This window comes from Callithrix jacchus, chromosome 12 (genome assembly GCF_049354715.1).
Source record: "Callithrix jacchus isolate 240 chromosome 12, calJac240_pri, whole genome shotgun sequence".
In the NCBI taxonomy this organism is placed as follows: domain Eukaryota; kingdom Metazoa; phylum Chordata; class Mammalia; order Primates; family Cebidae; genus Callithrix; species Callithrix jacchus.
The window spans coordinates 17,018,819-17,044,858 of NC_133513.1; the positions used below are offsets into that span (position 1 = coordinate 17,018,819).

The following is a 26,040-nucleotide window of genomic DNA, read 5'->3' on the forward strand; positions in this document are numbered from 1 at the left end:
TGAGATCACTCCACTGCACTTTAGCCTGGGGGACAGTGAGACTCCGTGTCACACACACACACACGCAAAAGCATGAGGGGAACTTACTTCTCAAGAGACTCCGAGTGGCCCCTGTGCTTCCTTCCTGATGAGTTTCTATACATGTCATCTTCGTTTTCATCCACATCTTCATCATCAATGCTTTTCACATCAAGCTTCTGGTACCCAAACTCCCCGTTCAAAGACAGGGAATCAATTTTCCATGAGTTACTGCTCTGACTTCCATTGGAATTTGGCCCAAAGGGGCTTTCAAAGGCCGACATGATATTGACAGAGGAGCGGTCAGAGTTCTCCTCTGAGCTCTCCCCTGCCCCAGGTATCTTTTTAAATACATCCCCAGAGTTCTGCTCATCTTCCTCATCATCAAATGAGATAATGTTGGTCACTTTTTTTTTCTTCTTCCGCTCCTTTTTGCATTTGGTATCTGACAAAAAAAAAAGATTCGGTATAAGAAAAAGTAGGCAAGACAAAAAAATGACCAAACAACTCACCTCCAGGAAAATACTACTCAACTGAGAAATACACTGTAACACTAATTCAGACTTTTAAAAAATCCTCAGCGAAAAACTGTCTCCAGAAGATCGAGCAGAATGGATGCAGGCCTCTACCTCTGATTTAAATAAACACACCACAGAGCACACACTGAAACTGTTCTAAAACAGTCACTTTGATGCGAAGGATGCTACCATTATTGAAATGATCTTCAGTGCTTCACTTTAAAAAATATTCTCATGGCTGTAGATGAGCCCACAAAAACCAGCTGTGGGGTGTGGTCAACTGTTGAACAGCCTCAAATTCCTGCCATTCCTATGCAATGCCCCTTTACAACGGGGCTTTGTGGTTCTTCCCAGCCTGAGATGTCTATTTCTGCACCCTCTTGAATTTGGCTGGTGTAGTGCTCTGCTTTTTTTTTCTTTAAGAGTCAGGGGGTCTCACTCTATTACCCAGGCTGAAGTGCAATGGTGCAATCGTAGCTCACTGTAACCTCAAATTCCTGGGATCAAACAAACCTCTGGCCTCAGACTCCCGAGTAGCTAGGACTACAGGCACATGCCACAACACCCAGCTAATTTTTTTTTTTTTTTTTTTTTTTAGAGATGAGGTCTTGCTGTGCTGCCCAGGCTGGTCTCAAAACCTCTGGCCTCAACCAATCCTCCCACCTCAGCCTCCCAAATTGCTGGGATTATAGGCATGAGCCACCATGCCCTGCTTTTACAAATAGAATGTGACAGAAATGGCTGTGTACAGTGGCTCATGCCTGTAATCCTAACACTTTGGTGGATCACTGGAGGTCAGGAGTTCCAAACCAGTCTGGCCAACATGGCAAAATCCTGTCTCTACTAAAAATACAAAAAAAAATTAGTCAGACATGTGGTGAGTGCCTGTAATCCCAGCTATTTGGGAGGCTGAGGCAGGAGAATTGATTGAACCTGGGAGGCGGAGGTTGCAGTGAGCCGGAGGTTGCAGTTAGCCAAGATCGTGCCATTGTACTCCAGTCTCGGTGACAGAGCAAGACTCCCTCTCAAAAAAAAATATGTGGCAGAAATAAAACTATGTGAGTTTCTAGTGCCTAGGCATAAAAAAGGTCTCACAGCTTTGCCTTCACTCTCTCGGATAGCAGCCTTGACCCCACACATAAAGAAGGCAGTTCAGCTGACTGGAGGATGAGAGGCCATGGGTAGAACCATGGCCTGATGCCCCAGGACTGATTCCAGACATGTGGGCAGGGCCACCTTGGATCTTCCAATGTAACCACCAGCTCCCAGGAATGGGCCCAGGGGACCCAGCAGAAGAGCCACCATGCCAACCCACATAAAAAAGTAACGAGGCCCGGGCACGGTGGCTCACACCTCTAATCCCAGCACTTTGGTAGGCTGAGGCAGGTGGATCACGAGGTCAAGAGATCGAGACCATCCTGGTGAACATGGTGAAACCCCGTCTCTACTAAAAATACAAAAAATTGGCTGGGCATGGTGGCGCATGCCTGTAATCCCAGCTACTCAGGAGGCTGAGGCAGGAGAATTGCCTGAACCCAGGAGGCGGAGGTTGCGGTGAGCCGAGATCGCGCCATCGCACTCCAGCCTGGGTAACAAGAGCGAAAGTCCAACTCAAAAAAAAAAAAAGTAACGAACTGTGGTGATTTTAAGCCACTACATTTTTGAATCACTTGTTATATAACACAGGCTAACTGAAACAGAAATCAAGCCTGCTTTAGTGACCAGCACTCAGAGAAGACTCTTTGTGCCCCCATTTTAATAATCATGCTTGGATGTAAGACACTTTGAGCCAATTCCAAAAATCAAATCCATCTAAACCAATGTGTGATGCGGTGAGGCCTCACTGGTATAGCACAACTCTGAGAGTACCTCAAAAGTAGAGCTCCAAAAATGGGTGGGACTACTTCTCCTTTGGGGGTAGAAATTTCAGTGTCTTTGTTACACAAAGCCATCAAAAGCCCTATCTCCTACATCATTCATGCAGGGTATCTACTGGAGAAGCAGAGGGCAAGACAGAAAGGTCACTGCATACCAAAGACACCATGGGATTCCGTACTTTCACCATCCATAATTCCAAAGGGATGGCCACAATTACTGCCTTGTTTAAGAGATTTGAGAATACTAAGTATTTAAGCCCAAAATTTCCAATTTCAACTAGGTACAGTGGCTCATACTTGTAATCCCAGCACTTTGGGAGGCCAAGGTAGGAGGATCACTTGAGGCCAGGAGTTCAAGACCAGCCTGGGCAACATAGCAAGACCCTGTCTCTACATATACATACATACACAACAAAATTTCCAATTTTGCTGTAGCAACATCTTAATGTCCCAAAAGTCTCAAGGGGTATTAAAAACTTACCAAATTAATCTTAACTGAATCAACTTTCTTTTTAATTAAAAATTTTAAAAAACAGACTAGGTATGGTGACTCACACCTGTAATCCTAGCATTTTGGCAGGCCAAGGCAGGCAGGTCACTTGAGGTCAGGAGATTGAGACCAGCCTGACCAACAGGGTAAAATGCCATCTCTGCTAAAAATATAAAAAATAGCCAGGCATATTTGTGTGCGCCTGTAGTCCCAGCTACTCGGGAAGTTGAGGCGGGAGAACTGCTTGAACACGGGAGGTGGAGGTTGCAGTGAGCTGCGATCATGACACTGTACTCCAGCCTGGGCAACAGAGTGAGACTGTTTCAAAAAAAAAAGAGTTAAGAAATTGAGACAAGGTCTCATTACATTGCCCAGGCTGGTCCAGAACCCTTGAACTCAAGCGATCCTCCTGCCTTGGCCTCTCAAAGAGCCAGGATTACAGGTGTGAGCCACCAAGCCAAGCCTGATTCAACTCTCTTTTGCCTCCCAGAGCCTAAAGTCAAAGCTGATAACTCCTCTCTTCCCTGAGGATTCCACTTAAAATGCCATCCCTAGTGGGAGGCAAGCCCAATGGGAGATGCACCCTATAGCAGCCTATGCTTGGTTTTCATCCCTTTTATCCTAAAGATCATAAATTATATGCTTTTTTTTAAAAAAAAAAAACGGAGTTTTGCTCTTTTTACCCAGGCTGGAGTACAATGGCACGATCTCGGCTCACTGCAACCTCCGCCTCCTGGGTTCAGGCAATTCTCCTGCCTCAGCCTCCTAAGTAGCTGGGATTACAGGCACATGCCACCATGCCCGGCTAATTTTTTGTATTTTTAGTAGAGACAAGGTTTCACCATGTTGACCAGCATGGTCTCGATCTCTTGACCTCGTGATCCACCCGCCTTGGCCTCCCAAAGTACTGGGATTACAGGCTTGAGCCACTGCACCCGGCTCATAAATTATATACTTTATCATGAACTACCCACCCACACCCATCCCGAAGCAGACTGCGGGCTACCTGCTGGCAATCTGTCTTTCCTATTCAGCTCACTGCCTAGCACCCAGAACATGATGAAGGGACAAATACAGGAATGAATGAATAAGGATCAACACCATCTGGCTCCCCGTGTCTCTCACACCTCGCTTTCTGTTTGCTGTGGCTGAGCTGCTCATTTTTCCACACTGCAATTCTTGCATCTAGGTAAGGCCATCAGAGCCCTTTCAGAGTGAATGAGGATGAGAAACAGAAACACAAATGTGAACAGAAAATGCAAGTGGACTGGACTCCATTCCCCTTGGAACAACTTTCAGGTGACGAGGTGTCCACCTCAACAGCCACATTCTGCTTCCCTCTGCTCTGCCTAGAGCACAGCTCCTGCTCACCAGCGCTGACGTTCCTGGACATGACGGGCAGCGGGTCAGTCTCCTGTTCGGGTTTGATGAGGATGGAGACAGCAGAGGAGGCTGTGATCTCCCTGAACAGGCTGCTCACTCCTTGCGTGGACTCCTTCAGCAAGGAGGTCACATTCTGCGTTGACTCCTTTAAGAGGTCTGAAACGGTGGGAGCAAACTTACTCTGCCCATTCAAATCCTTGTTGTCGATGTTAATCGCAAAGAGTATGGAGTTCAGACCTGCCAAAAAAAATGGAAAAGTCTGGAGTGCTTGCTGATGGGTAGTCATCCGCCTAACAAGAGAAGACAGCTGCAGACAACAGAGTACACAAGAGGAGACACACCAATCTTAAACAGATATTAAAAACCTTCCATACAGAGGTTGCAGTGAGCCAAGATCGCACCACTGCACTCCAACCTTGGTGACAGAGCAAGACTCTGTCTCGAAAACTCCAACAACAACAAAAACACCTCCCTTGGCTGGGTGTGGTGGCTCACGCCTGTAATCCCAGCACTTTGGGAGGCTGAGGAGGGCAGATCATGAGGTCAAGAGATCGAGACCATCCTGGCCAACATAGTGAAACCCTGTCTACTAAAATACAAAAAAATTAGCCAGGCATGGTGGCATGCACCTGTAGTCCCAGCTGCTCAAGAGACTAAGACAGGGGAATCACTTGAACCCGGGAGGCAGAAGTTGCAGTGAACCAAGATCGCACCACTGCACTCCAGCCTAGCAACAGAGTAAGACTCAGTCTCAAAAAAAAAGAACTAAAACTTCCCACAAAACTGGGGTCAGCAGATACCCATTATCATGGGAGTAGAGTCATGTCACATTCTTTCCCTAACAGCCAGGAAGACAAATAGGAATAAGAAGTCAGATGGGAGAAGGCGAAGACACAGCTCTGGGATCAGGCTGCCTGGAGGTGAATTCCAGCACTGCCATCTACTAGCTACAAAACCTTGGTCCAGCAACTTATCATCTCTCTGTACTCCAGTCCCCTAATCTGTAAGATGGGGACAATATTATCTCCCTCACAGGATTCTAAGTATTAAAGGCACTCACTCACGAAAACACTCAGCTCAGTAAACCATCAAATGTGCACTGACAGCACCACTGTCATTGCTGTAGGCAGAAACTTACACTGGTATCTTATGACCTACAAAGGAAATCATGGTCAAATCCTTTTTCTTATCAATGAACAGGACATAACCCCAAATACATAAGACTTAGTATAAACTTTCAAGGAAAAACAAAAAGGAGGCAACAAAGAACTTGGAAAGAGGAAGCAAGCTGCCCACTTCAGTCCAGCTGATTCCACCTTTCACCCTTTAAGTCAAACAGCAAAAAGTGTAACAGTCCACAGAGTAACAATAACCCAGGGCCTCCAGGTTGACTAATCATGTACATGACTCCTGACCTCACATGATTCTCTTACAGCCCCATGAAGTTGACTGCTAAGACAGCATGATTCCCACCTCACAGAGAGGAAAGAAAAGGTAGCAAAGCTTACAGCATCCACCCCAGGTCACTAGGTAGCAAGGGGTAAAGCCAGAATTCAAAGGTAGGTCTCCCACCTCCAATTCCCCCCAATGCATATTACATCTCCAAAGCCCAACTAAAAACCTTCAAATCTACGCTTTCTCTGCCAGGGTCTCACATTCTAGATAAATCGACCCAACATTCTAGCCTGGCACAGTGGCTCGTGCCTATAATCCCAACACTTTGGGCTCAGGAGTTGGAGATCAGCCTGGCCAACATAGTAAAACCACATCTCTACTAAAATGCAAAAATTAGCCGGGAGTGGTGGCAGACTCCTGTAATCCTCACTTCTCCCGAGGCTGAGGCAGGAGAATCACTTGAACCCAGGAGGTGGAGGTTGCGGTGAGCCAAGATTGCATGCACTACTGTACTCCAGCCTTGGTGACAGAGTGAGGCTCTAAGAAAAAAAAAAGGATGCAAAATGGACCCAACATTCAATGCTAGTTAAAAAAAAAAAAAAAAAAAAGACAGCAGCAAGTGACTCATTAAGTTATTGAGGGACAGGGAAGAATCACAGCATCCCATGGGGTTGTGGATCTACCCCAAGGCAGCCCCTCTGCTCATAAGCATCACAAGACCCGGAGCTCTGGCTTGGACCAGGCTTACCAGCTGCCATGGTAGGAAGCATGCTAGACCTCTCTTCATCCATCACAAACGACCAGTCTTCATAAAAAGTGCTGCAGATTGAAAGAGAAAAGGAAACAGTTCTTAGTAGTGGTTCCCTGTGTCCATTGACCAGGCAATTCTATTAGCTCCCTGGAAGATCTGCACCTGGTTACCTCAGGCGGGATATGATTTGTCTGAGGTCTCTGCTGGTTTAAAGCTTCTGGTTATGAACAGAAGATGGAACCCATACATCCTACAACTTCCTTGCTGGTCCCCTGACACCGCCAGCTTTAGAATACTAAAATAGACATGATATGTAAATGTATCTATAAAGCAGCAAAGCAGAAGGAAGCAGACAGATGGATGACTTCCACTCAAGCAATGACCCCCAAGAGACAGACAGGAAATCTAAGCCCAGACAACAGGGCTTGCCTGATTTGCCTAATACAAGAAGAGACCATTTCAGACAGAAATCACAGAGCCTCTATGGCTTCATTAATCAGGGCATTTAACATGATGCCTGCCTTGGCCAGGTGCAGTGGCTCACGCCTGTAATCCCAGCACTTGGGAGGCTGAGGCGGGGGGGATCATTTGATGTCAAGAGTTCAAGATCAGCCTAGTCAACATAGTGAAACCCTGTCTCTACTAAAAACATAAAAAATTAGCCATGCCTAATAGTAGGCACCTGTACTCCCAGCCACTTGGGAGACTGAGGCAGGAGAATCACTTGAACCTAGAGGTTCAGTGAGCAGAGAACGAACCACTGTAGTCCAGCTTGGATGGAAGAGCAAGACTCCGCCTCAAAATAATAATAATAATAATGATAATAGCAATATAATGCCTGCCTGGGTTACCTGAATGCCCAAGTTATCCTTGGAAAGGGCTAGGAGGCTAAAAAGGCCCCACAAATCTACATGGCAGGTGAGGTAGGGGTGTCAGGGAAGCCTACGGGGCCTGTCCAAGCTCATCTGGCCAAAAAATGGTCCAGCCAGGGCTTAAAAGCTGGTCTCCCAAATCCAACTTCCAAGCTCTCTCTGACTCCCCGTTAAGATACAGCAACCAAAAATCCCCAATGCCATAACTTCCCCGCTAGGTCATTGAATTCTAAATTAATGGAGGCAAAACTCAATTTCACTAAAGCAAAATCAGGGATAAGCAACCTGTAAGTTGAGTGAGGGACTGGAAAAATTAGCCACTGAAGTGACTGAATACAACCAACAGAAAGGGAAAAGAGACACATTTCCAATATACTTAACCAGAAAATGTTAAGTATACACACAGACCACATGCTCAAGCTGACATTCTGACGGCACCTGATTCCCAAAATCACGATTCTTTAAAAATCTGAGCCCATGACCAGGCACAGTGGCTCACGCCTATAATCTCAGCACTTTGGGAAGCCGAGGCGGGCAGATCACAAGGTCAGGAGTTTGAGACCCATCTGGCCAACACAGAGAAACCCCATCTCTACTAATTTTACAAAAAAATTAGCCGGTATGGTGGCACGCACCTGTAATCCCAGCTACTAGGGAGGCTGAGGCAGGAGAATTGCATGAACCCAGCAGGCGGAGGTTGTAGTGACTCAACATCGCACCATTGCACTCCAATCCAGTCAACAGTGCAAGACTCCGTCTCAAAAAAAAAAAAATTCTGAGCCCGTTTTGTGCGTCTAAATGAATGTGTTTTTCCCACATCAGGTTAGGGAATTGGCTAGTGATCCAGGTAAGGTCAACTGTGATTCTTAACTGCTGGACTCGCTTCCTGTTCACTTCAACTTTGAGACTGAGTATATAACTCTGAACTACCCGTAAATGATATGCAGCAAAGAGCCTCACAGAAATTTACTTCAAGAAACCGGAGTATGTTCTCCTCAACCAAAGTTGGTTAATGCCCCAGAGGTTCAGACTTCTCAGCCCCTGGACTCTGACCCTGAGCGGTACACAGGTGCCATCAGGGTCGGTCCTCTCCGCTCCCAAGCACTCCCATTTTAAACTCATAGAGGTTACTATACAATTGAACAAGATGCCACAGGCAACAGATAACTTTAAGGGTATTTTTAGAGTCCCAGTGCACAATACCAGAAGACCTGAAACATTACCAGTAGAGGGGTGACCACAGCAGTAGATAAAGCAGAAGAGGGGACCTGAACTAGGGAACACAGGGCAAGATAAAAATTAAAGGAGCACGTCACACTACTGACAAACTGCCTACTTACTGAATTTAGTGAAATTTCACTGTTGAAGATCTGGGTATTGCTGATGGAGAAGTTACTTAAGGAACCAGAACAGGATTCATCAGTGTCGCTCTGTATCACTCAAGAACACTAAACAACATGTCTTGTCCACTATTCTTAGAGCAAAAGTAATGCCCACAGCCAGGCATGGTGGCTCACGCCTGTAATTCCAGCACTTAGGGATGCCAAGGCAGGTGGATCACCTGAGAGCAGGAGTTTGACACCAGCCTGGCCAACATGATGAAACCCTGTCTCTACTAAAAATACAAAAATCAGCTAGTGTGGTAGTGTATGCCAGTAGTCCCAGCTACTCAGGAGGCTGAGGCAGGATAAATTCTTGAACCCGGGAGGCAGAAGTTATAGTGAGCCAAGATGATGCCACTGCACTCTAGCCTGTGCAAAAGAACAAGACTCTGTCTCAAACAAAACAAACAACAACAACAAAATAACAAAATTATGGAAGTTTTTGTTTTTTGTTTTGCTTTGTTTGTTTTTGAGACAGAGTCTCGCTTTATCGCCAAGGCTGGAGTACAGTAGCATGATCCTGGCTCACTATAACCTCTGCCTCCCAGGTTCAAGCAATTCCCAGGCCTTAGCCCCTCCAAGTAGCTGGGATTACAGGCATGCACCAACACATGCAGCTAATTTTTGTATTTTTAGTAGAGAAGGGTTTCACCATGTTGGCCAGGCTGGTCTCAAACTCCTGACCTTAAGTGATCCACCCATCCTAGCTTCCCAAAGTGCTGAGATTACAGGCATGAGATACCATGCCCGGTCTAAAATGGAAGTTTTAATAAAAATAAATGACTTGGCCAGGCACAGTGGCTCACATCTGTAATCCCAACCCTTTGGGAAGCCAAGACAGGCAGATCGCCTGAGGTCAGGAGTTTAAGACCAGCTTGGACAACATGATGAAACCCCATCCCTCCTACAAATACAAAAAAATTAGCTGGGCCTGGTGGTGCACACCTGTAATCCCAGTTACTCAGCAGGCTGAGGCAGGAGAACCGCTTGAACCAGGAAGACAGAGGTTGCAGCGAGCCCAGATAGTGTCACTGCACTCCAGCCTGGGCAACAGAACATCTCAAAAAAAAAAAACCCAGCCTAAAATTTCGATATTGTTTTTAGTTTGGGATTGAATGAATGCAAGAATCCCAAATTAAAATTCCAGACCTGGCAATGGTAGTTTATGCCTGTAATCCCAGCATTTTGAGAGGCTGAGGCAGGAAGATCACTTGAGCCCAGGAGTTCGAGACCAGCCTGAGCAACTCACTGAGACCCCATCTCTGCAAATAAAATTTTTTTAATTAGCCATGTATGGTGGCACACGATTGGGGCCCTAGCTGCTCAGAAGGCTGAGGTGGGAGGATTGCTTGAGCCAGGGAGGTCCAGGCTGCAATGAGCCATGTTCATGCCACTGCACTCCAACTTGGGCAACAGAGCAAGATCTATCTCAAAAAAATAATCCAGAAAGTAAAGAGCAAGCTATGTCTTAAGACAACAGCTCTCTCCACATCTAAGCTGGCTGTAGGCAGGTGCCATGCCAAGCCCTTTACAGGCAGTCTCTCGATGATTCTCCCCCAGCTTTCCCCACAGCTCAGCTGAACACACCAGAGCTGTCACAGGGAGGCCCATCCTAGATTGGGGAACTAGGATGAAAACCCAGGTGGTCTGACTCCAGACTCCAGGATCTTCACCCCTTGCTCCACCCCATTCCAGGTCCCATTCCAGCCACGTACCTGAGCCTGCAACGGTCGGCCAGGAGCATGTGCAGGTAGCGCTCCAGGGAGTGCTCGTTGAGGGCACAGCGCAGCCAGGCGCGGCCCCGGCCCACGTCCGAGGCGATGTGGCGCAGGGAGTAGAAGCGCTGCAGCTCGTGCTTGTTGAGGACCTCCTTCACGTAGTACCAGAACACAGGCTCTACAGAGAAAGGACACAGGTGCCTGGCACTTGGCCTGGGGCACTCGGCCTGGGGCACTCAGCAGTGGGAGAGGAACACACACAACCCCTAGATGATGTTGGGGATTGTAACAGAGTATCCCCTTAGCATGGAAAAGGTGGGAAATAACAGCAAAAACATGGAATCAACCCAGATCCCCATCAACAGTGGACTGCATAAACAAAAGGTGGTAACATTTACACCACAGAATTCTATGCAGCCATGAAAAAGAAACAAAATCATGTCCTTTGCAGCAACATGGATGACTAGAGGCCATTATACTAAGCAAATTAAACAGAAAGAGAAAACTAAATACTGCATATTCTCACTTATTAATGGAAGCTAAACAGTGGGTACACACAGACATCAAGACAGCAACAAACACTGGGGACTACTAGAGGGAGAAGACAGAGAGGACAGCACAAGCTGAAAAACTACCTACTGTACTATATTCACCACCTGGGAGATGGGTTCAATCGTGCCCTAAACCTCCACATCACGCAATATACCCAGGTAATAAACCTGCACGCGTACCCTCTGAATCTAAAATAAAAATTGACACTGGGAATGGTGGCTCACTCACTCCTGTAATCCCAGCAGTTTGGGAGGCCAACGCGGCGGATCACTAGAGGCTAAGAGTTCGAGACCAGATTGGCCAACACAGTAAAACCCTGTCTCTACTAAAAATGCAAAAATTACCTGGGCATGGTGGTGTACACCTATAATCCCACCTACTAAGCAGGCTGAGGCAGGAGAATCACCTGAACTCAGGAGGTGGAGATTGCAGTGAGCCAAGATCGCATCACTGCACTCCAAGCCTGGGTGACAAAACAAGACTCTGTCTCAAAAAAAGAAAAAAAAAAAACAATTAGGCCAGGCGCAGTTGCTCATGCCTGTAATCCCAACACTTTGGGAGGCCAGGGCAGGCAGATCACAAGGTCAAGAGATCGAAACCGTCCTGGCCAACATGGTGAAATCCCGTCTCTACTAAAAATACAAAAATTAGCCAGGCATGGTGGCACACGTCTGTAGTCCCAGCTACCTGGGAAGCTGAGGCAGGAGAATCACTTGAACCCAGAAGGCAGATGCTGCAGTGAGCTGAGATCATGCCACTGTACTCCAGCCTGGCAACAGAGTAAGACTCCGTCTCAAAAACAGATATATATATTGTATAAATGTATATGCATATACATTTATATATATAATTTTGTATCCTGATTCATTTATTTTCTTGTCTCGATCATGAGCATTTTCCTATTATCATTAATAGTCTTTTAAAGATGATTTTTGATGACTTTCCACTAAAATATAACTATTTCCCTACTACTAAGCACATAGCACATGGCCAATTTTCCCTCTATACAGTAAAGAACACCCCTGTACATAAATAATTGTCCTCATTTCTAGTTTCTTAGGAAGGATTTCCACATGTTGAATTACTCAGTCTCAGGACAGAAACATATTTAAGACTGTACGAGAAACTTAAGAAAGTTGGTTTTTATCCATAAGACAGTCATTCCTACAACTACTTGTATCTGCTCACATTCCACCACTTTTTGTCCACATGTACACAGATTTTTACATACATTTAAAATTATTATTTATGAGACAGGGCCTCTCCCTCCGTTACCCAGGCTGGAGCTCATTGCAGCCTCAACATCCTGTGCTCAAGTGATCCTCCTGTCTCGCCCCCCGAGTAGCTAAGACACAGGCACACGTCCCCATGCCCAGCTAATTTTTTTATTTTTATTTATTTGTAGAGACAAGGTTCTGCTATGCTGCGCAGGCTGGTATCAAACTCCTGGCTTCAAGCGATCCTCTTACCTGAGATTCCTAAAGTGCGGGAAAACAGGCAGGAGCCACCGTGCCCAACCCCAGATTTTTTCATAGTTGTAATGCTAGTGTACACATAATTTTGTATCAATTTTCTTCACTTAACATTGGCTCTTCAACACTTTTTCATGCTGGCAATAACAATAACAGCAACTACTATTTACCGAGCACTAACTACACACCAGCCATTGCAGTAAACGCTTTACATCTGACATCATAACAACCAAGGCCATCTCCATATGAGAGACAAGGTCTGAAGCCAGGACAAGTGAAGTAACTATCCCGGCAACACAGCTACTAAGCAGTATGGCAGAAAGGGACCTCACAGCTCACTGCAAACCACTAAATCACACTGCCCTGCAAAATGAGGGAACCTGGCCTTCTTTAAAATGATCACATTCACAACTGTTTAATGTTCCAAGCTGAGTCTTTGCAGCCAGACCTGGCTTCCAATCTAGGAGCTCAACAGGCTCACAGTCCCCTCTGAAATGTGACGAAGGCTTTGGACCTGCCTTCCAGAAGGAGGCAAGTATAACATCTCCAGAAACTGTATGGCAGGCTAGTTAAGTTCACTCTAATGTTTTAACTCAACTTCACCGGGATCCACTCCACTCTTCCTCTGAGCTGTGAACCAAGCTAGGATATGTGTTACCAGCTAGAGACAACAAGAACTCATTCCTAAGGCGCTTCCAGTCTAGCGGGCAGGACAAACAAAGGAAAAGTTCATTCAACCAAATGACCTCAGCAAGTCACTTGACCATGCTAAGCCTGAGAATCCTCTCCCATAAAATCAACACAAAGTACAGAATCGCCCAGGGTTACTGGGATAACTGGAAAGGGAAAGAAAGCACTGAGCACAGTGTCCAGTCCATGATGATGACCAACCAGCATTTACTTAACAATTAATTCCCTTCATAGCAGAGAGCATTGGCATGGCTTCATTTTGTGTTAGCAGCATCTAAATGTATACATATGTATGAGTGTGCATAAGTATTTGTGGATCAAGCCAATCACTGGGATCATTCAGAATAAACTTCCCAGGAATAACTGAAAACTGTCAAAACTATCTTGTCTCAATTCCTAAATGTTAAACTAATCCCTTCCCAAGCCCATCGAATCAGTCTAAACCACCCAACTGTACAAAACAGCCTTCCTTCCACTCTCCATCTCACTCAGAAACCAGGATAGGGAATCTGGCGGCAGCAATGCCCTGGGCCAGCTGGCCAACAAAGTGTTTGGAAAGACCCCAGACAACCGTCTGCATGTCCATCACGCGTGCAATCAAGTGACTCTCACCTGCAGCCTGTCTTGAACAATTCAGTCACCTCCCTCTGACCTTGAATCTACTGAATGTTTTAAAGTGTGTTTTCACCTTTCAATTCTGCAAATTGCTTACTGCTACAGAATCTTTTTAAAGCTTGTCAGGGTGATGCTGATGATGATAAGAATTATTCCAGCAGGGTTCCACTTGCACTGCCAGAATTAATGTGGTCTATTTAAAGTGCAGCTCACCTGCCAATTAGTGCCTGTGGTGTCCATAATTTAATTTGGGGATATATACTGATCTGCTTTGAAACATGGGGTTAAGTCCAAAAGCGGGCAAGGGCTTCTGGTTCTCCAAACACCTGAAAGTCAAATGCCACCAAGAACAAGTGCCAGGGAGGGGTGTTGAAGAGGACTACCCTGGGGCACCTATTAACAGAGGATGTCTGACAGCAAAGGCTTTTGGCAAAGTTTCTATCACGCCTCAACTATCACCGATGCCAAGAATTCATACCTTGGAGACCCCAAGGAAGGCAAAAACCTTGGCCCAAATTCTAGTTCAGGCACTGTGTGACCTTGGGAAACTTATTTTGTCCTGTTTTCTTCCTCTGTACAATGGAGAGAACAGTACCTATCCGTATGGATTGCTATGATGGAAAAATGAGAAACAGGAGTACATGTAAAGTGTATCCAATAAATGCAGTGAATAAAGGTTAGCCATAGTTATTAACATTCCTGGCATATAACTGGTGCTCAATAAAAACCAGCAATTAATATCATTACTACATTTGCACCAAACAGCATTCCTATTCCTTGTTTTTGGGTTTTTCTCGAGGGGGCAGGGTAGGGACAAGTTCTCACTGTCACCCAGGCTAGAGCACAGTGGCACAATCATAGTTCACTGCAGTCTTGAACTCCTGGGCTCAAGCAATCCTCCCCCGTCAGGCTCACAAGTAGCTGGCACTACACGTGCACACCACCTTGCCTGGCTAATTTTTTCTTTTTCTGTAGAGACAGAGGTCTCACTATGTTACTGGGATTGGTCTTGAACTCCTAGAATCAAATAATCCTCCTGCATCGGCCTCCCAAAGCACTGGAATTACAGATGTAAGCCACCATGCCTGGTCCCTTTCCCTTTCTTCTAGCAAGAGCACCCCGCTTTTCTATGGGGAACACATTCCACTGGCATCCTTCAGCACTACCCTAACCTCTCCCCACTGCAGGGGTGGACAGCTAACCCAGGGCAGGCAATTAACTGGCCAGAACCAGGGCATATGCAACTTTCATTTTTTTAATGTTGCATGAAAATATTATTTATCTTGATTGATAAGCTTTTTGGCACCACCTTCAATTTTGTGGCCAAAGTGAGTGTCTCACTGACCTCACCCTAGTCTTAGCCCTGGGCCACAGGGACCCTTCACACAAATTCTACTGGAGCCACTAGAAGAGAGGCTTTGTCTCCTCCAGGAGCTGAGGTCAGCAAACTACGGCCTGGGGGTCGAATTTGGCCTGCAGACTGTTTTTGTAAGCACAGGGTTACTGGAACACAGCCACACCCACTTGCTCCCATATTGTCTGTGGCCAAGTTTCTGCTCCAGTGGCGGAGCTGAGTCACTGCAACAGAGCTCGCATGGCTCACGAGGCCTATAATGTGGCCCTTAAGGAGGCAGTGTGCCAACTCCATTCTAGAAGTAGGATCTCTAATAATCATGGAAACCTGGAGTTACCTGGGGCCATTTTCCACCCCATCATGTAGAGAGACCACATCTAGAAAGACATCCAATCACAGAGAAGCTGTGCTGAGAGACAGATGGAAACAAATTTGGGAGAAGTCAGGACGCTTGAATCCCACTCAACTCAGAGAGGAACTCTTAGTTACTTGAGTCAGTAAATAAATGTCCTTCATCTTTTAGTTTATTTTATTTTTCCTTACAGATTAATTAGGATATTTTTTTCTTTTTTTTTTTTGAGGCAGAGTTTCACTCTTGTTGCCCAGGCTGGAGTGCAATGATACAATCTCAGCTCACTACAATCTCTGCCTCCTGGGTTCAAGTGATTCTCCTGCTTCAGCCTCCCACGTAGCTGGGATTACAGGCACACACCACCATGCCCAGCTAATTTTGTATTTTTACAAAAAGAGATGGGGTTTCTCCAGGTTGGTCAGCCTGGTCTCGAACTCCCAACCTCAGGTGATCTGCCTGCTTCAGACTCTCAAAGTGCTGGGATTATAGGCATGAGCCACCACGTCCAGCCTTTTTTTTTTTTCTTAAATCAGTCTAAAGGATTTTCTATCATTTACAACCACAGGAACTAATGCAGTGAGACAGGGTATGTTCTTCAGTCCTCTGACAACCATCTATAGAAGACCAAGAACACGCCAGGCACTAAGCAACACCTGTGCTCCACAGCCATGGTGGGTGAGGGGCATCTCCTCAGTGTGACAACGGTGCCCCAAAACAAACAAAGCACTGCTGAACAACCATAACAACAACCAAAAAAAAAAAACAGAACACCCAAGACCAGCCTGGGTACCACAGTAAAACCCCATCTCTAAAAAAGGAAACAGAAAACCCAGCTACAAGGAGCTGGGTATGACGGCATACACCTGTGGTCTCAGCTACTTGGGAGGCTGAGGCAGAGGAATCACTGGCGGTCAGGATTTTGAGGCTGGAATGAACTATGACTGTACCACTGCACTCCAACCTGGGTTGCAGAGCAAGGCCTTGTTTCTAAAAACAAATCAAAACAAAACCAAAACCCACACACAAAGAAAATCCAACGCCATGGAGCTGGGTTAGTCTGGCGGTAGGCCAGAGATACAAAGGCTGTGTCAGGCGAGAATCTCCAACCTTTTGATCTCACTGTCCCAGAGGACTGTCATGACTCTGGGCATCTCATTCACAACTGAGCATGAAGAAAGGAAACAGGATGAAGCCAGCTCTATCGCCCCTGTTACTGGAAAAGAACAAGTAATCCCAGAAAATCATAAGGGAGCAGAGAACAAAACTCAAAACTGGCTTAATCCTTCAGGATCCCTCACCAAGATAAAGGAGGACATACCAAAGTCTAGAGCAAAATCCAGGTTCTATAAAAGCCAAAAAAAGACAGAGGGATGAAGCCAAGGGCAGAATCTAACAGAATCAGCCATACATGGTATCAGCCATGCCAGGAACAAAGGTAACCAAGTTCACTCATGTGCCAGCCTGAGAACTCGGTGAATACAGGTGCTCCCAAATCTGTCACATCCCAAACTGAACAAGCCTGACTACAAGGCACAAACGGACTGGCAGAGCAGAGTTCCAACAAGGGGCTGCGCTCTGTCACTTGGCCATTTTCCAACTAGCCACAAGACTGCCTTCCAGAACCAGAGCTCAGCATAATACCATTCTACAAGAGTGTACAGCACAGCAGCTCCTTTATTAAAGAGTGGGAAATAAATTAACCAGGCATGGTGGCGTGCATGTGTAGTCCCAGCTACTCAAGAGGCTGAAGTGGGAGGATCGCATGAGCCCATTAGTTCAAGGCTGCAGAGAGCCATGATTCCACCACTGCACTCTAGCCTGGCAACCGAGCAAGACCATGTCTCTTAAATTAAAAAAAAAAAAAAGTGGGTAATTTCTAAGAAGCACTTCTAAATCTTGTGTCTTACTTCCTTTTAGGGGCATATGCCATCATAATCTGAAGAGTCATTTACATTCTTACAGGAGCAAGGCAAAGGGCCCATGGAACTCACAGCTCACAGCCTAGATAACTGTGATCTAAAAACTGACAACTCAGAGGCCAAACTCAGTCTCTTTTGAGATGGAGTTTCGCTGTTGTTGCCCAGGCTGGGAGTGTGGTGGTGCAACCTCTACTCACTGCAACCTCCGCCTCCTGGGTTCAAGCAATTCTCTAGTCTCAGCCACCCGAGTAGCTGGGATTACAGGCATGCCACCACCATGACCAGCTAATTTTTGTATTTTTAGTAGAGATGGGGTTTCACCATGTTGGTCAGGCTGCTCTCAAACTCCTGACATCAGGTGATCAGCCCACCTCAACATCCCAAAGTGCTGGGATTACAAGCAGGAGCCACCACGCCTGGCCAAGTCTTTTTTTTTTTTTTTTTTTTTTTTTTTTGAGGTAGAGTCACTCTGTCACCCAGGCTGGAGTGCCAGGGCATGATCTCAGCTCACTGCAACTTCCGCCTCCTGGGTTCAAGCAATTCTCCTGCCTCAGCCTCTCAAGTAGCTGGAAGTATAAATGCCTACCACCACCAGCAGCTGATTTTTATATTTTTAATGAAAACAGGGTTTTACCATGTTGGCCAGGCTGGTCTCGAACTCCAGACCTCTAGTGATCCACCCACCTCAGCCTCCCAAAGTACTGGGATTACAGGCCTAAATCTTAATTTATAAGATATCAGGATTAAACACCTTTGAAACAAGGAGAAGTCACATTTGCCCAAGAAGTATCAGTCCAGCTCCACTAGATCTTAACATGCTGGGACACGTTCATACCCCTTAGTAAACGGACACTGGCCTAAGCCCCTGCCACCCTGGGTATCAAGGGCCCACACCCAAGGGACCCTGTGGACAGCCCCATGATCCAGCAACCCAGGAGTTAACACAGAGACCAAGGGGCACAGCACACTGGCTTCTGACTTCCTCCCTAAGGCCAGTTTCTTTCTGCCAGTTGTCAACCACTTTTTTCACCTCAGTGGAGTTCAGCATTTTCTCTGCATCTTTAGCAACATCCTTCCAAGGCTTCCCTCACCAAAAGCAGCTGATTTGCACGTTCATGAAACAAAAGAAAAACACCAACAGGGAACCGAAAGCAGGGACGGGAGGGTGAGGAACTGGACTTCCCCTCACCGTCAAAAGGATGGACCCAGGGCTCCCCTGGCGCATCAGCTTCCTACAAAATTAATTTTTCTCCAGAAATGAAATTGTTACCCAAGGTGACCCAATGAAGCAAAATACAAATTCTGCTTTGAGTGCAATCAACCATTTTCAAAAAACCCCGCTGAGGATCAAGGAAGTTGGTCTCTCTCATTTTACAGTTGTGGGTATACTACCACCCACTGCTTCCCACTGACTGTGAAGATGCGTACAGACCGCTGAGGGTAGAGGATCCGCTTCCTGGGAAAATGAGCAGTGTGCCCTAAAGTCAGGATCCTTGAGTGGTTATTTTGAATGCAGTCCTTTGGTGGCCTCTACTATGCAGGGGACCAGGTGCCTTGCAAGACACTGGAGCTATAAGGATGAGTGAGGTCAGATACAGTTGCTCACTACCTTCAAAAAAGAGAAACAGTAAGAAAACAGGTAGTGCAGCCAGATGCAGTAGCACATACCTGTCATCTCAGCACTGCAGGAGGCCAAGGCAGGCAGATCACCTGAGGTCAGTTGTTTCAGACCAGCTTGGTCAACAAGATGAAACCCCGTCTCTACTAAAATATAAAAATTAGCTGGGCATGGTGGCACATGCCTGTAATCCCAGCTACTCAGGATGCTGAGGCAGGAAAATTGCCAAATCTGGGAGTTGGAGGTTGCAGTGAGCCAAGATCACACCACTGCACACCAGCCTGGGACAGAGCGAGACTCTGTTTCAAAAAAAAGAAAAGAAAACAAAAGGAAAAAGCAAACAGGTAGTGCCATACATAGGTTTGGCGGAAGAAGAAATCAGGACTAGAAGAGGGGCACAGTCCAGCTGAACCACATAGGGAACTCATGAGCGGCTTTTTAAAACAATTCTGAAACTTCAAGAGAGAAGAGAACAAAACCATATGAGATACCACTTCATAAGCACTAGGATGGCAATCATGAAAACATAAAAGAGGAAGCCAGACATGGTGGCTCAGGCTTGTCATCCCAGCACTTTGGGAGGCCGAGGTGGGAGGATCACCTAGGGTAAGGAGTTTGAGACCAGCCTGGGCAAGATAGGAAGACTCTGTCCCTATAAAAAATAATTATTACTATACACATATATATGAAAAAAGGGGGGTGGTAATCACTCTCTGGTTCTTACCATGTATACAATTAAAGTTCTATACCTCTTCTCTAATTTAAAAAACCAGCATAGGCCGAGTGTAGTGGCTCACGCCTGTATACCCAGAACTTTGGGAGGCCAAGGCAGGCAGATCACTTGAGGCCAGGAGTTCAAGAGCAGTCTGGCCAACATGGTAAAAACTTCTCTCCACTAAAAATACAAAAACTAGCCAGGCACAGTGACGCATGCCTGAAATTCCAGCTACTCAGGAAGCTGAAGCAGGAGAATCACTTGAACTCAGGAGGCGGAGGCTGCAGTGAGCCAAGATCGCACCACTATACTCCAGCCTGGGCAACAGAGTGAGATTCTGTCTCAAAAAAATTAACTAATTAAAATAAATTAAAAAGCAGGCTGGGTGCAGTGGCTCACACCTGTAATCCCAGCACTTTGGGAGGCCGAGATGGGCAGATCATGAGGTCAGGAGATCAACATCATCCTGGCCATGGTGAAACCCCATATCTCTACTAAAACACAAAAAATTAGCTGGGCATGGTGGCCATGCCTTTAGTCCCAGCTACTCAGGAGGCTGAGGCAGGGGAATCGCTTGAATCCAGGAGATGGAGGTTGCAGTGAGCCAAGATCGTGCTATAGCACTCTAGCCTGGCGAAAGAGTTAATATTTATTTATTAAGATTCCGTCTTAATAAATAAATAAATAAATGCCAGCATTGGCAAGTTATGGAGTTGGCAAGGATGTGGAGAAACTGGACCTCTTGTGCATTGCTAATGGGAATGTAACATGGTATACCCACTATGGAAAACCCTCTGATGATTCCTAAAAAGTTAAACATGGAATTACCATATGATCCAGGATTCTCCTTCTGGGTACATGCCCCAAAAGAACTAAAAGTGGACAAAACAAATATTTGTAGCTCCATATTCACAGCAGTACCATTCCCAATAGCCCATAAATGGAAGACACCCAACTGTCATGGGAATAAACAATGCATGGGCTCTACATACCCTCAAAAATATTATTCAGCCTTTAGAAAGAAGGAAATTCTGACACATACTACAACATGGATGATCCTTGAAGATGTTATGCTAAATGAAGCCAGACACAAAAGAACAAATATTGCATGATTCCATTTATACAAGGAACCCAAAGTAGAATGCACTAAGGCAGAAAGTACAATGTTGGCTGCCAGAGGCGGGGGTCTGGGAAAGTGTGTGTTAGTGTTTAATAAGTACACAGTTTCGGTCTGTAAAAATGGAAAGGTTCTGAGATGAATGACGGTAATGACTATTGTACAACAATGTGAATGTATGTTAAGTACACTTACACTGAACTGTACACCTCAAATGGCTGAAATGGGAAATACCATTATGTAGATTTTACCGTATTTTTTTTTAAGAGAGAATAGAAATTTGGCCAGTAGAAGCCTGGGTTAGAGTTGAGGAAGGAAGGAGGGTAGCGGAAGGGAAGAACTCCCAGATTTGAAGAGGTTCAAGACAGCAGAAACCAGGAGGGCTGTTCAAAATACAGGATTGGTCTGTGCACAGTGGCTCATGCCTGTAATCCCAGCCCTCTGGGAGTCTGAGGCAGTCAGATCACTTGAGGTCAGGAGTTCAAGACCAGTCTGGCCAACATGGGGACACCCCAATTCTACTAAAAATACAAAAATTAGGAGGCATGGTGGTACATGCCTGTAGTCCTAGCTACTCAGGAGGCTGAAGCACAAGAATTGCTTGAACCCAAAAGACAGAAGCTGCAATGAGCCGAGGTAGCACCACTGCACTCTAGCCTGGGTGACAGAGCAAGATGTGGTCTCAAAAAAAAATAAAAATAAAAACGAATACAGGACTGAATCATCTAAATTAGTGAGAGGCACCAAGGAAGGCACAGGCAGTGGCGCTGAAGGCCCTGCCCCACACAGGAACTGCCATTAGTGCTTTAGTTGCTGAATTGTGGAGAAGTCCCAAGAGTCCCAAGGCAGGGGCATGACAGGAAGGGAGCTTGTAGGGCTCAGGCCATCATTTCTTTGCCAACTGGATGTAAGAGTGGTGATGTCTTACCTGGCGCTGCCTGTCAGCCCTGGTGTACAGCACAGCATATGAGGTAGAACAGAGACAGGCAAAGTCAGTCGGGGAGAGAACCCTAGAAGCCATGTCAAGAACTGGGTGCTTTGTCCCAACTCTACAAGAGACCCATGGAAGAGCTTTAAGTCAGTGGGGGTATGTGGAATAAGTCAGGGAGTGGGATGGTCATTAAAGAAGACCACTTCATGATGCACAAAGTGGCTTAGAGCTGAACAAGACTGAAAGCAGAAAAACACAACTGGGAGAAAGAAGAGAACTCACTGAGGATCGAGAAGCTGCGAATAGCTCAGGGACCCATGTGAGAGACAGAAAACAGTGCTCTGTGCAGGACTGGTTTAGGAGCAGAGAAGCAGGAAAAGGCTAGGAGGAAGCACAAGAGCGGTCCAGGAGACCTGGGTAAAGAGCAGAGCCATTTACTAAGCAAGAAACACAGGAACACATATAGATGAAGACCAGAATTCAGTCTTGGAGACTGACGAGTCCACACTTTACAACCAAATAGACATTCAAGAGACGGAGTTCAAGGAAGGGATCTGGGCTGCGGATCTGACTAAGAATAAAAGGCACATACATAGCAACTTCACCAACGAACCCAAACAACGTGCGTAGAAACAAGAGCCAACAATGAATCCAAGGATGAATAATATTTGAGGGTACAGAAGTGATATGCCAAGAAGGATCAGAAAAGAAGAAGAAAGCATGCCAGGAGGCTATGGCATCGCAGAAAGCAGGGGAAGGCAGTGTTTCAAAGTCGGAAGATCCTCAGTGCCCGAGGCTGCTGAACAGACAGGGAAGATTACAACTTAAATTTTACAGGCAGCTCAGCAACAGTAACTGTGTCTCTGGTATATTTTGAACAGCAACAATCACCTTGTAATTTTTTTGAGACTCAGTCTCGTTCTGTCACCCAGGCTGGAGTGCAGTGGCACAATCTCGACTCACCGCAACCTCTGCCTCCTGGGTTCAAGCAATTCTAAATGTGAGCCACCGTGCTCACATTATCTTATTGGTAGGTAATATTTGTACATATTTATGTGGTACGTGTGGTATTTTGATACAGATCTTTGCCTTTTTTTTTCTTTCTTTGGGCAGTCTGATTCTTTCAGACTATTGTTTGATTCATTTCTGAAAATGAGTAACTGGTGAAATAAACAAGAATCAAAGATCTAGGAGGCTCTCTGAGCCTACTCTAGCCCCAGGAGACTGCCCAAAGAGAGAAAGAGAAAAAAAAAAAGATCTGTTGAAGTCATTACACATTCTATGCATTTATCAAAATATCACATGTACCAAGGCCGGGCACAATGGCTCACGGCTGTAACCCCAGCACTTTGGGAGGCCAAGGTGGGCGGATCACAAGGTCAGGAGTTCGAGACCAGCCTGGTCAATGTGGCAAAACCCCATCTCTACTAAAACTACAAAAGTTAGCCAGGCATGGTGGCACACACCTGTAATCCCAGCTACTTGGGAGGCTAAGGAAGAGAATTGCTTGAACCCAGGAGGCAGAGGGTGCGGTAAGCCGAGATTACGCCACTGCACTCCAGCCTGGCAAGAAAGCGAGACTCCATCTCAGTAAGAGAAAAACAAAAGATCTGTTGGACCCAGGCACGGTGGCTGACATCTGTAATCCCAGCTAGTTGGCAGGCTGAGGTGGAAGATCACTTGAGTCCAGGAGTTTGAGATCAGCCTGGCCATCAGAATGAGATCCCCATCTGTAAAAGGGTTTGAAAACCAGCCAGTCATGGCGGTGCAAGCCTGCAGTCCCAGCTACTTCAGAGGCTCAGCAAGGGGATTACTTGAGCCTAGGAGGAGTTCCAGGCTTCAGTGAGCCATGATCACACCACTGCACTCCAGCCTGGGCAACGAAGCAAGACCCCAACCCTAAATAAATAAAAATAAATAAATAAATAGAGCTGTTGAAGGGCTGAGAAAAACGGAAGCATAATACAGCAACAGGAGGGAGAGGGAAAGACTAAGAATTCTGTGAGCACAGAATTTCCACCACTGCCACTAAATGCAATAAGGTCCAACTTTTGGCTGTGAAAGGGGAACCAGCTGAAGACAGCACAGTTTACTCAGCAATGACACTGATACAATAAAGTGACAAGAAAGATTCCAGGATTCCCAGCAGCAGCCACAGGCAGGGCTCGAACTGAAAGCTCAGGGGAGGAGGAGATCACAGGACATTTGTTACATGACATGAGCCACTTCAAGGTTCAGCTCCAAAGCAGATCACCATGAACAGTTTCCTCATCTGTACAGTGGTGATAATAAAGGTCCCTACTATTCACAGAGCTATCGAAGAATTGAATGAGTTAATTCATATCAAAGTGCAAGGCTTGCACTAAGTACTAAGTGTTAATAGTTATTATTTAGCATGTGCCTGTCATTCACATGGAAATGTTTTCCAACATTAAATTGGATGATAATAGAATCTCTGGGGTTTCTGTTGCTGGTGTTGAAGACATTTAATTATGAAATGCCATGCTATCCTCAGGCATCAAATTAAAACAGATTATTAATTTCCCAGCAACTGGCACGTCACACTGGTGAAATAAACCAGTGTGCTGCAGGTCCCTGAACCCAGAGGAGACTGTACCATGTGGCTCTGAGAATTCTGCACAAAAGATGACTTCATTTAAATTCAGATGCCAGACAACACCATAACATTTTGACTACAATTAAGACATGGATTTCTGTGTGCACACATACCACCACCAAGTCCCACACGATGACTTTCCCGTCCTCTATTAAAAAATAAACAAAAAAGAAAAAGAGAGAGCAGAAGGAAGACAAGTTCCTCCAAGCTATGGCCAGGCAGAGCAGTACCTGTTTCGGTTTTGCTGGCAAAGCCCGCTGCCTGCTTGATCGCTGCTGCTGTGAGTGCCAATCCTCGACTCCTCTTCAAGCCATGCTGTAGGACGGCTTCAAACTGGGCACACAGACAGGTGACCCTGGGAGAGAACCAATGACTCATCAGTCCCCCCCAGAAAAGGGAGTACCAACTAGGGCGGCCCCAGCATCTCCAGGGAGTGAGTAAGCTGCCAGGTGTAAACTTCCGTGTGAAGGCAGACAGGAGACACCTGAATTTGCAGGCTGGGTAGCTAACCTGCGACACTCTGCACACCTCCCATGTTGATGTTCATTTCACAGAGCTCAGGATGTCCAGCACAGTCTACCCATATACATCAGACTGGCACAGTAACAATTCACAAGGAACCAGGGAATAGGGACTGGTGCCAGCTGTGGGGGGTACAGTGGGAGGGACAAGTTAAAAACCAATCAGTTCCATGTGGGGAGCAGTTGGATGTTAATTGCATCCAATTCACAAGTTTTAACTCTAATTCATATCACATGTAGTTCAAGGAAGAAGGCTATGTTTTTGGAGACTGAATTCACCAGGCTGCCAAATTGGAATCACTATGTGATTTCATGGCCTGTTACACGCTCTAAAATATATATATATATATGTGTGTATATGTATATATATATATATATATATGAATTCTGATTCTCGTTCTTTATTCTAAGAGATTACATGCTCTAAAAATAACAACCATATGAATTCTGACTTATTTTTTATTCTGTTGTAAGAGATTACATTGTGAAGTCAGATTGTGAGTTGATGGAATTTTCAATTAAGTTACAATTACTGTGCATTTAATTGAATTTGTTTCTCAATAACCAAAGAAATAAGAGATTCAGGAACAAGGAGATGAGGTCACAGCAACTACACTTGATTCTTAGCAATCTTCCCAGGGCTCCTGAGTCTGCCTGATTGGGTCTGTGGACACTACTGAGCCTTTTCTACTCATTCATGCAACAATGTGCAGAAATTCTGAACATCTCCCACATGCCATGCACTGTTCTAGGCTCTGAGGAGATGAAGGTGGGAGTGAGATAGGCAAGGTTTCTGCCTCACTCATGTGCATGGTTCTGGCAAAGGGAGGTACACGAATAAGTTAACTAGACCATTTCAGTTAATCAAAATTTAGAAGTAAAAAAGACAGGATGAGGTGGGAGGTGGCAGGTGGCGATGGGGCAGGGACAGGCTTGGATTCTGTGGGCTGAATGGAGGTGGCCTTGGAGTTATAAGCTGGACATGACAAGGGAAGGAAGGTGGATAGACAGGCCCAGTGCAAAGGCCATGGGGCCACCACCATTGAGCCCAGCCTCGCCTAGCCTTGGGCATTTGCTGCTCCACCCATCCTGACACCCGTGGTAACAATACTCCAGGTGTTTATCACTCTGTGGGTAGTAAAATATTTTCATACCCATTATTT

The 26,040-nt window shown here is 45.9% G+C and overlaps 1 protein-coding gene across 8 annotated transcripts in view; it reads right to left on the reverse strand.

Moving 5' to 3' along the window:
- SNX29 (sorting nexin 29) overlaps positions 1-26,040 on the reverse strand; it is a 591,074-nt gene that overhangs the window by 518,640 nt on the left and 46,394 nt on the right. For 6 of the 8 annotated variants that reach the window (XR_013524649.1, XR_013524648.1, XM_035266111.3 and 3 more), the window contains exons 4-8: positions 24,587-24,711; positions 10,402-10,582; positions 6,430-6,500; positions 4,275-4,523; positions 88-463 (exon numbers count right to left, since the gene is read on the reverse strand). Coding sequence is in view for 6 of the 8 variants with exons in the window: in XM_035266111.3 (XP_035122002.1) it covers positions 88-463; positions 4,275-4,523; positions 6,430-6,500; positions 10,402-10,582; positions 24,587-24,711 (1,002 nt within the window). In the remaining 2 variants the exon portion in view is untranslated. The remainder of the gene's footprint in view (positions 1-87; positions 464-4,274; positions 4,524-6,429; positions 6,501-10,401; positions 10,583-24,586; positions 24,712-26,040) is intronic. The other 2 variants (XM_078344734.1, XM_078344735.1) reach the window with 2 other exon arrangements.